Consider the following 11,934-nt stretch of genomic DNA (forward strand, 5'->3'; position numbering starts at 1 on the left):
CATGAGGTCATGCGTGGCTTGGTCTCCTTTTGGTGGAGGAGCCTATGCGGACGATCGCCGAAGCAATGAGCCACATGTCCGAGTGCCATGCATCCTCCATGGAGAAACTGGCAACTCTCATGGATCGGCCACTCCAGGAGACCTGTCATCCTGGGGATGCGCTCTGACCAGCAAGTCCTCACATCGGTATTGACCTCAGCTGGTCAGTGCCAGTGTGGGAGATAGTTTGGGCATCAACTTTCACACCTCAGTGCCCACCCATCCACGGTGAGCAGGGAGGTCCGAAGAGACCTCACGTTAGTGCAGCAGCTGCCAGGCGTCTCTGCGGGCACCTCTCAGGGCACTCCATGAGGGTGGCAGCTCCTTCACCCATCTCCTAGTGACTGAACCATCCGGTGAGGCTGTGACAACTGGGGAGATGCCAGCTGTGGGACTGGCAGCTCCCTCCCAGCACTGGCTCCATGAGCCAGAGGACGACTGCCAAGGTTATCGAGGCCAACAGGACAGCAGAGTCAGCAGGCTGTCTCAGATGCCACTCCAAGCGATGGGGCAGCACCAAGACGTAGCACCCGGAAATGAAAACGTAAAGCACCTTAGACACACCACGGGTTTTTCACTGGTGCTTTTGTGCTGGCCCAAGATGAGGTCCTTATGATTTGTTTTGATTTATAACTATTCCCTTTTTTTTGGAATAAGTTGGCTTGCTTGACATGTTAAATTCAGAGATGTCACCATGGCTGATGGTGCCTCTTTTCTTCTGCATGTGCATAGTTTTCAAAACTGTAATGAGTGCTTTGTTGAACATTCAGCTTTATTAACAAAGCCCTTAGTGACTTCCTAACCTGGCAGATTTTGCAGTCAGGTGTCGAGTATCGAACCTACAGCCCAGGCTTGTCCTGGAGGTCCGTCTGTTGTGTGCTAGCTGAAGATTCGTTGGATTAAAGCTGCCTGAGTGTCCCTGCTCCCTAGGGTATGCCTGGGTCGGTGTCTACCCCCTCAGCATTTCCCTGTGCCTGCTTGTCCTCGGACTCATTGCTGGACTCATCATGTGCAGCCGCAGCCACTGTGTCGACGTCTTCATCGTCCACTGCATCCCCCCTTTCCAGCGCAAGATTGTGGAGAGCGCAACATGCTACCACTATCACCGAGACATGATCTGGGAGGTACTGGAGTGCACCCCCTGGGCGGTCCAGACATCAGAAGTGTGTCTTGAGAAGACCGATGGTTCTCTCCACCACAGCCCTTGTGGAGGCATGGCTCCTATTGTACCGCTGCTCAGCTTCTGTTCTTGGATGGCAGAGAGGTGTCATGAGCCACCTTCTGAAGGGATAGCACTTGTCACCCAGCAGCCATCCATCCAGCTGGGCTGGAGCACTGAAGAATCCCAGCACCTGGGAGTGTCTGAGGATGTAGGCATCGTGGGACCTGCCTGGATACCTTGCACAGACTTGTAAAATCAGCATCCTATGATCACACACTATCTGCACGTTCATGGAGTGGAAGCCCTTCCTGTTGATGAAGGCACCGGGCTCACCTGCTGGCGCCTTGATGGCCACATATGTGCAGTCTATTGCACCCTGGACATGGGGGAAGCCAGCAATCGCCATGAAGCCTCTGGCTTGCTGTGTCTGGCTTGCCTGATCCCAGCAGTAGTGGATGAAGGTCAATGCACGCTGGAACACAGTACCTGTAACCTGCTTGACATGAGTGTGGACAGTTGATTGGGAGACACCACAAAAATCACCCATCAATCCCTGGAAGGAGCTAGAGGCATAGAAGTTGAGGATAGCTGTGACCTTCAGAGCCATTGGCATGGGATGTCCACCCACACAGTTAGCAGAGATCTCAGGCCAAATCAGCTGTCAGATATTGTTGACTGTCTCCCTTGAGAGACTGAACCTCCTTTGGCATTGCACCGCCGACCTATTGAGGTAGCTGCTTCGCCGCCTGTATACCTTGGCAGCAGGATAGTGGTGTCTTCTGTGGCCCCTCCTGCCTTGGACTACCTCTTGGCCCTGCGCCCCTTGTGCCTGTCCTCCCAAGGGTGGCTCCCCTGGAGGCTGAATATGCACTCCTGGCCTCCTCCCCCTTCTAGCCCTCCCTTCCTCCTCAGAGGAGCTGCCTCCAGTGGACAGTTCAGCTCCCATTCCCAGGCTAAGGATGGCTTCCTGAAACCTGCAAGCCCAGAAAAGATTACTCACTGCAGAGTGCTGACCTGAAGGTTAAGATTTCAGACAAAGCAGCTGGTATGCATTTTGAAGTACTGCAGATCACACAGGCAAGTTTCAAAAACTTTCATAAATAAATACTTGACAGTGCACACTCGCCACCCCAGTGAGCCCTTTTATCCCGCCTGTGGACGAGATTTATACAAATGTGTCCTGCCCACCTGCCCGTTGTGCCTGTGCGCCGACACAAAGATTGCACAGGCGCCGTCAAATCGGTGTTGACTGGGGAGTCAAGGGCCTTAACTGGCCTGTTAATTAATGGCAGGCGCGCCTCGGACATCATCACACGCCCACCCAGCGAAATATCACATCATTTTATGCGCAGATGTGTGGGGCCCATCCTCGCACGCCAACGGGAAAATTTTGCCCCTGGAGTATTCTATGCAGTTTTGTCTCCTTACTTAAGAAAAGATCTACTTGCCATAGAGAGAGTGCAGCGAAGGTTCACCATTCTGATTCCTGGGATGACAGGATTGTTGTAGGAGGAGAGATTGGGTCGATTAGGCTTGTATTCACCGGAGTTTAAAAGAATGAGAAAACATAAGAAACAGGTGCAGGAGTAGGCCATTCGGCCCCTCAAGCCTGCCCCACCATTCAATAAGATCATGGTTGATCTGCCCCAGGCCTCAACTCCTCTTTCTTGCCAGCTCCTCATACTCCTCAACTGCCCAATATTTCAAAAATCTATCTACCTGCTCTTTAAATACTTTTAATGATCTAGCCTCCACAACTCTTGAGGGTAAAGAATTCCAGACATTCACTACCCTCTGAGAGAAGAAATTCCTTTTCATTTCAATTTTAAATGAGTGTCCCCTTATTCTATAACTATGTCCCCTGGTTTGAGATTTCCCTCTAGTGGGAACATCTTCTCAACATCTACCCTGTCAAGCCCCCTCAGAATCTTGGACATTTCAATAAGATCATCCCTCATTCTTCTAAACTCTAATGAATAAAGGCCTAACTTATTTAGCCGTTCTTGATAAATCAACCCCTTTATCTCAGGAATCAGCCTAGTGTATCTCTTTTGAACAATGCCAGTATATCCTTTCTGCTGCACTCCTCTGTTTATATTTTCTGCCCCTTCACATTTTGATTATCGTTGGCCTCTTCACTACGCTGCACCTCAGCTCTCTTGTTTCTTTTTGATTTTTTAAACATCCCTTCAATTGAACCCTCCCCCCACCAACTAATTAATTTAAAGTCCTGTCTACAACCCTAGTTATACGATTCACCAGGACATTGGTCCTAGCATGGTTCAAATGAAGCCCATCCCAATGGAATAGCTCTCTCCTTCCCCAGTACTGGTGCCAGTGCCCCATGAATCGGAACCCATTTCTCCCACACCAATCTTTGAGTCACGCATTTACTTTTCTAATCTTATTTACCCTACGCCAATTTACACGTGGCTCAGGTAGTATTCCAGAGATTATTACCTTTGTGGTTCTGCTTTTTAATTTAGCCCCAAGCTGCTCGTAGTCCCTCAGCAGAACCTCTTTCCTAGTCCTACCTATGTCACTGGTAGATTTCATTGAAACATAAAATTCTGACAGGGATTGACAGAATGAATGGAGGAATGATATTTCCTCTGGCTTGGGGGTCTAGAACAAGAGATCACAGTCTCAGAATATGGGGTAGACCATTTAGGACTGAGATGAGGAGAAACTTCTTCACTCAGAGGGTGGTGAACCAATGGAATTCTCTACCACAGAAGGCTGTGGAGGCCAAGTCACTGAATATATTTAAGAAGGAAATAGATTTCTGGACTCCAAAGGCATCATGGGGAATGGGGAGAGTGCAGGAGTACGACATTGAGATAGAGGATCAGCCATGATCATATTGAATGGCAGAGCAGGCTCAAAGGGCCGAATGACCTACTTCTGCTCCTATTTTCTGTGTTTCTGAACAAAATCAACAGTAACATAAATGTTGCTTATAAAATTACATTGTTTTGCTCTCACTTATGACAACTCATACCACGCACACGGGAGTTGGTCAGATTGGGTGACATCACACAAGCGGTGGGGTGAGGGTTCTGGCCTGTTCTCTCATATGGCCTCAGCCATGGTGTCATGCATCAATGACTTGCATTTTGGAGCAGCCCATGGACCACCAGTGGTCCACAGAGCACACTTTGAGAACTTCTGATCAGGGACATTGTCACATTGACGTGATTTGGGCAAAATCACACAGAAAGTATGAAAACTGCAGAAGTTCATCACAGGTGTGGGTCAGTTTGGAGTATCTCAGTAACTTGCCCAAGTTTTTTCAGGACTCATTACATTTGAGAAATTCGACATTCCTTTCTAATTAACTCCTATAGCTTTCCAATATTACAATAGTGATTCCATTTCAAATATACAGCATTGGCTGGGGATTAGTTAGTTCAGTTGGCTGGATGATTGGTTTGTGATTATAGAGTAATGCCAACGGCGTGGGTTCAATTCCCGTACCAGCTGAGGTCATCCATGAAGGCCCCACCTTCTCAACCTCGTCCCTTGCCTGAGGTGTGTTGACCCACAGGTTAAACTCACCACTAGTCATCTCTCTCGAATGAGAGAGCAGCCTGTAGTCCTCTGGGACTACAGCATTGGATATAGAGCACTTAGGGGCATCCTAAAGTCATGAAAAATGCTATGTTTTTCTTTTTGTTTTTCTTTCCTGTTAGAAATGAACATCCACAGTGTAACTTGCTGTTACAAACGTGATTCTGTTTTATGCTTGGAAGGAAAAATACTTAAATTTCATAATTTGAATAGTACACATCCTAAGATTTCTATAAGTTCTTGTTTAAAACATTGCAGGTAATTTATGAATTCCTCAAATTGTCAGAGTACACACAAGCTTGTGGCTTTGTTGCCATCTTGTTTCAATCATTGATTAATTGGATTTCCAGACAAGAAATGGGAAATAGGAAAATGATCAATCCTCCACATTAAGGATCACATTTATTAAGGTGTTCCAGAGTCTTCCGAATCTAAAAAAATAATTACTGGGGACAGAAGAGTAAACTGCCTCACTGTGCTGGTTCTGCAGACACTCCACTCTGTGTCCACTGAAATCAGAACCTGTGTCCACTGTTTTGCCAGTTATATACAGTCAATTGTATACAATTACTGTAAGACCTAACAGGACTGTGGGAGCACCTTCACCACAAAGACTGCAGAGGTTCAAGAAGGTGACACACCACCACCTTCTCAAGGACAACTTAGAAATGGGTAATAAATGCTTGCCTTGTCAGCGACACCCACATTCTGTGAGTGAATAAAAAAAATCAGTTGTATCTATCAGGAAAGACTACAGGCTGGGCCTCTTTTCTCTAGAAAAGAGAAGGCTGAGGTGGCTTACTGGAGGTCTTAATTTATGCAGGAGTTTGATGGGGTAGACTTAGGGGGGTGTCTAAAACTAAGGGCCCTAAATATAAGATAGTTACTAATAAATCCAATAAAGAACTTATTTTTTTTACCCAAAATATTTAAAATGTGGAACTCATAGATGACTTCAAGGGGAAGCTAGATGTGTACACCGAAGGGAAAGGCTATGCATTTGGGATTAGATGAAGTAAGGTGGAAGGAGGCTTGTATGGAACATAAACATTACTTCAATTATGCTGCACATTCTATATAATTATCTAATTAGAATTTAGATATCATGAGGTGAACAACCACTAAAGGAGGATGAGGAAGGTCCAAATGTATTCCCTTCCTGAACCATGGTGGACTCCTGCATGTAAGTTCAGGAGACAAGATTGAAGGTTTTGCTAGCATCTTCAGCCAAAAGTATCGAATTGATTTTCCCACCTTGCCTGCTCCCAAAATATGCATATATGTCAATGTCCAGCCAATTCAGTTCACTCCTTGTGACATTCAGAAACAGCTGAGGACACTGAACACAGTGGAGTATGGGCCCTAGCAATATCGTGTGTAACAGAAAGAGTTACTTCTCAACCAAACTGTGCAGCACATTTATGACATTGGCATCTACTTGACTAAGTGGAAGAATGTCCAGGTAATTTCTAACCACAAAAAACCAGGACAAATCTAATCTTGTTAGTTATTAGTCAATTGATAACATTATGGATGGAGTCATCAATAGTGCCATCAGCTGACACCTGCTCACTGATGCATAGTTCAGACCTATCAGAACCACTTCTTTCAGACCTCATTGGGACATTCATCTAAAAATGGTTCCAAGGGCTGAATTACAGAGGAGAGTTAAGAGTGGCTGTCCTTTGCATCAAGGCAGCATTCAATTGAGTATGGCACCAAGGAATCCTCGAAAAATTGAGGTCAATGAGGGTCAAGTGGAAAAGTATCCAATGCCTGGAATCATACCAGATATAAAACAAGATGGCATTATTTTCAGAGGTCAATTGTTACAGCCCCAAGATATCATTGCAGTAGTATGCCAATGTAATATCCTAGGCCTGGTCATTTTTACTTTTCTGCCACATTCAAATGATCTGTCTCCTCCACCTTACCCCAGTCTGTGTTTTTGATCTTGTCCCACCTAGTCATTCCATTGTACATGTCTGTCTTGTGCTCCCCCCAACTTGGTATGCTTGAGTTCGGTTTTCCGTCTGAAAGTACTGTTTTGTATTCTGTGTAGTCTGGTCCTTTCAAAGATACGGGAGCTGGATTTTCATCCATGTGGGAGTCAGGAAATTTCCTGGCTCAGCACACCACCTTGGGAGAGGGTGCCAACAAAGGCAGGATTTTCGTTCCAGCCAGAGAGTGGGTAATAAGAGAAGTTGGGCCCGTCACCCCCGGAAAGAGTTCAGATGCAGCCACAGGGGTTACCAGGTGCAGAGGCAAGCTGCTTATAAGGCCCACCATGGTGTATTGGGACTTTGTCCCAGTTATAACAAAAACAGAAAGGCACTCACCCCCTCACCTCCCATGCACTCCCCATGCCCCCACCCACCCCCATGGCCTCTCATACCCTCCATGCCGAGCTATGCCCTCCCTCACACCCCTCGTTAAGCATTCTTGGCTAAGAGCCCAGACATCATTAGTGTGCTGAAACAGCTGTACCCCGGGGAAAACATTGCTTGATTAACAGCTCTGGCTGTCTGATCTCTTTTGTCAATTCCATGATGTTTATTTACACAAGATAAATAGGTTTCAAGTGTTTGTGGTTTTGCCATTGATAGTTTAAAGGTCTGGATGATTGACACTTTTATTGGGCTATAGTGAATGCAATTTTTATGAATTAATGACGTTTTTTAAAGCTTTTTAACATATTCTATTATCACTATAGTGTTAATTGGTCTAAACAGAGTGTATAGTGGGTGACTGGACATGGAAGTACCATAGCTTGAAGTATGAAGGGTATGAGGTGCCATGGGGGTTGGGTGGGGGGACTTGGCATGGCATGGGTGGGCATGGGTAAGACCTTTTGAACTTAGCTTTCAAAAGGTTCCCTCATCTATACTATGGTTCACAACACCTCTGAGGTGCTGCAAACCACGAATCTTTGAAAAGCTGGCCCGACTCGATGAAAATTGCAGGAGACTAAGACTTGCCTATCCCCACAGTGGAATCAGCCAGGTTGGGAGTACAGGGTGCGGGCTTGCAACCCAAACCAGCCTGCACCCCTAAAAGGCAATTCTGAAAATTGGAAACCCCAAGAATGAGGTTGGGAATCCCAGAATTGGGTCCCATTTGCTGCCATTTCCTCGACTCCATGAAAATCCAACCTATGATGTAGACAAAATATTTAAGTCAATTCAACACCTTTGGTGTGCTTTCTTTTCATTTTCATGAACCATTACTTCTAGCAAAACCTCCATAGAATTACTTTTTATTTGATTTCTTATGAAGATGTGTGTGAAAATGGAACATCTAAGAAAATACCTCAATTTATGGCTTTAAAAAATGGTGAAAAGGAATATACAAAATTCAAAAGAAAGAGCATCAAAACTTTCCCTTTTAAAAGGAAGAGTCAAACCTGACTCTTCACTCATTCTTAGTTAAAGGGCATTGTAGATCAAGGATGAGCAATAAAAGCCAATTACCTGTATTAGCTGAATTAATGCTACTAATGAGTTATTTTCAATAAAAGATTTTTTTTTTTGTAAATTTAAAAATGACTAAACATCAACAGTTTATCTTGCAATTCGAGCTGTTCATTTGCTCCAACTGTTGTATTAGGCCACAGTTTATGAGCTTCAGGCTTGAGGTTCAAGATCATTGCTTCAGGCAGTATAGCTTTTGAAACATTGACCAAACAGACAATTGCCTCTGATGTTTCTTTTGCTTTTTTTGTGCAGATTGGACCTCACCTAGATACATTCCGGAGCCTTAAAGCTCGGCGTGCAGCTTTTGATGCTAACTGGTTGGATTCTGCTGCAAGGAGTGGCCCCCATGGACATGGTGTCTATGTCTTTGAATAAACCAGAACCTAAATTATCAGTTTTCTTCAACTTGCAAAATAACTAGAACAATTGTAATTATCCATTTTTCCAAATGTTTGAAATGTGTTATGATTTTAATTAGAATTAAATTCTTCCTTTAGCTGTCTTGATTACATTTGGTGTTTTTGAAGGCTCAACACTAGATAATTCCTTCATACCGAGTGAATTTAATTTCTGGAAGCAGTGTGCACTCAAATGGCTAAATACATTGCAGTGTAAACTGAAGCTCCAGTGTGCTGGGCCACTTGGCCAACATCTAAAATAAAAACAGAAAGTGCTAGAAAAACTCAGCCGGTCTGGTAGCACCTTTGGAGAGAGAAACAGAGTTAATATTTCAAGCTCAGTATGATTTATTTGGAACTGAAAAGGTAGATACATGATGGGTTTTATGCTTTGAAAGGGGGAGGCTCTGGTGAAGCAAAAGAGGAGGCCAGGGATAGGTTAGAGGTGGGGAGATTAAATGACAAATATGTCATGGAACAAAAGGCAAAGAGACTGGTATTGGTCGTAGTAAAGGAACGAAGCATTGATCCAGAGTAGGTGTTAATAGCAGAATAAAGGTCAGTGCCGTCTGAAACCAAAATCATGAAAACAAGATACAGACTGGCAGTTTGGGGGAAAAATGATTCAAAATGGTGGGGGAGTGGGGTGACAGTTTTGCAGAACACCTTCGCTCAGTCCACAAGCATGACCCCAACCTTCCAGCCGCTTGCCATTTCAATTCACCATCTTATTCTCATGTGCACATTTCTGTCCTTGGCCTGCTACAATGTTCCATTGAAGCCCAATGCAAGCTGGAGGAACAGCACCTCATCTTCCAATTAGGCACTTTATAGTTTACTGGATTCAGCACCAAGTTAAACAATTTCAGACTATGAACTCTGTCCTCCATTTTGATTTTTTTTTTTCTCCCAGCTGCTAGTCTGTATCTTGTTTTCATGCTTTTGCTTTCAAACTGTACTGACCTTTATTCTGCTATTAACATTTACTAACACACCTAATGCTTTGTTCCTCTACTCCAACCATTACCCGTCTTTTTGCCTTTTGTTCCATGACATTGTTGTCATTTAATCTTCCCCACATTCTAACCTATCCTTGATCTTCTCTTTTGCTCCACCTGACTCTCCACGCTTTCCTCATCAGTGTAAAACCCACCACATTTCTACTTCTTCAGTTTTGAAGAAGGTTCATATTGGACTCAAAACGTTAATTCTGTTCCCTTGCCACAGATGCTGCTGGACTTACTTAGTTTTTCCAGCACTTTCTGCTTTTATTTTAAATCTCCAGCATCTGCAGTATTTTGCTTTTACTTTAGCCAACCTCTGATCTATTTCATATTCATAAATGATACAGGAAGAAACCTTTAAGAAGTTTTCAGCGAGATGTTCTGTATTTCAGGAATTGTCATTTTCTTCTATCTGTTTTAAGAAAATAAATGGTAGTCAATGATAAATTAATGTCCAGGGAAGCCTGATGAAAACTACAAGAAAAGGCTCCCCATACACAAGTATCAAGTAAAAAATAATTCTGATTCTGCAACATACTGTTACTCAGAGCTAAGGTAAACTCAGACCCCAATGGAGAGGCCAGGGGAGGAGCAAGAGGACATTGGGATGCTTTAAGTTTAAAGTTACTCTGTATAATCATAAGTGTAAACTTAACTTAAGGTTGACCATGGACATATCTCACCTTGATCTGGCACCTTGACCTGGCTGGCTAAATAAGTGCAATGGAGTAATTCTGTCTACTTGTCAAAGGGACGTGAAGAGGTGCACACTTTGTTCCACATTCCCGGATTAAGCCCATCTTTTCAGAAATGTTGCGACATTGTGCTGAAATCAACAAAATATGAAAGACACCAGTCAAATATGGTCCCCAACAAAGCTTGCTAAACACCCCAATGGAGTTGTGACATGAAACAATTATTGGACCTAAGCTTTTTGTGCTGCTGTTTACATTACAACAGTGACTATACTTCAAAAGTACTTTATTGGCTGCAAAACACTTTGAGACATTTGGTAGTTGTGAGAAGCATGAGATAAATGCAAGTCTTTATTTTTTTTCTTCCTTTCTTGTATTTATGGCTTCTAGCTACAGTGCCCAGCCAGCAGGTAAGGAAGGCGCTGTGGGAAATATCCCAGTCTAGTTTAATTTCAGTTCTTCATGAACGATTCACGTTACGTTACAGTCTGACTCCAGACTGTGGGTAAGTTCTGCCCAATTCAAACCAAAGACAAGGGTTGGATTTTGTGGTCAGTAGCAAAGTAATGGCTGCTCATAAAGGTCTAGCAATCTCTGCGGCACGAACTTCCTCTTTCCCGACGTTAGTTTAAATCTGATGCCAAGTCAAGGGAATCTCCAGGCCTCCAGCAAAAGTGATGTCATCAAGCAGGGTAAGAACCTAATCATATGACTGAAGCATTCTCAGCAAACCAGGAAGTACAAAGTGCTGAATTCCTTCAATTTTAATTTTTAAATTTTACAAATAGCAAATTAATCGATTGAGACATACAGAGGATGAAGATAGAAGCTAAAATATCATGAACAAACTTTTAAAGAAAATTAAAATATATGGAATTTCTTATCATAATGGCGAAATTTTATATTCAACAAATATACTTTCAGACCAGAGAGACTCTTTAGCTGTAATTATTAATTTAGTAAAGTGTTAAAAGCCTAGATCCACCTTCACATTCAATGAGGTGTAACTTTTTCAAGGGTTTTTACAGTGAGACTAACAGCGCAAGAGTGGAAGTTCTTGTCAAGTCAGTGATTTCTAATTGATTGCATTCTTGGGGGACTACAAAAGCGCATTATCTGGTGAAGCATAAAATCACTGACATAGAATTTCTCGATTTCCAGTTTAACTGTGCGGGTGTAGACCCCAGAAGTTGCTGTCATTTCAAACATGTAATACTGGCAAATGCTGAAAGTTTTGCCATTATTACCACTGCAAAATCCAGAAAATTATTGCAGTGATATTGTGTCAGCTGCATTATCCTACTGTGCTAGAGGTTTTTTAAAGTGGTAGTATTTCCCTTTGTTTGATTATTATTTGTGTACAATGAAAATATTAAATAAAAAGTATAAGAACTAGGGCCAGGATTTTACAGCCCCTCCCACTCGACAGGATATTATGGTCCTGCCACACTGAATGGAGATTTAAATGACTCACTGCATCCGCCAGGGGGAGTCACGCTGTGGCGGGGTCATAAAATCCTGGCCTAGAAAATTAATAAGCAGATATACAAAAATATTCTACAAATACAGAATCATGATGTTCCATTTAGCTCA

General features: G+C 43.4%; 1 protein-coding gene across 1 annotated transcript in view; it reads left to right on the plus strand.

Moving 5' to 3' along the window:
- The window catches only part of cfap77 (cilia and flagella associated protein 77), a 227,073-nt gene extending 218,453 nt beyond the window's left edge, over window positions 1–8,620 (plus strand). The window contains exon 7 of the mRNA XM_041194108.1: window positions 8,497–8,620. Coding sequence (XP_041050042.1) covers window positions 8,497–8,619 — 123 coding nt within the window. The 3' untranslated portion in view covers window position 8,620. The remainder of the gene's footprint in view (window positions 1–8,496) is intronic.
- The last annotated feature ends 3,314 nt before the right edge of the window (window positions 8,621–11,934 follow it).

Source organism: Carcharodon carcharias, chromosome 8, assembly GCF_017639515.1.
Source record: "Carcharodon carcharias isolate sCarCar2 chromosome 8, sCarCar2.pri, whole genome shotgun sequence".
In the NCBI taxonomy this organism is placed as follows: domain Eukaryota; kingdom Metazoa; phylum Chordata; class Chondrichthyes; order Lamniformes; family Lamnidae; genus Carcharodon; species Carcharodon carcharias.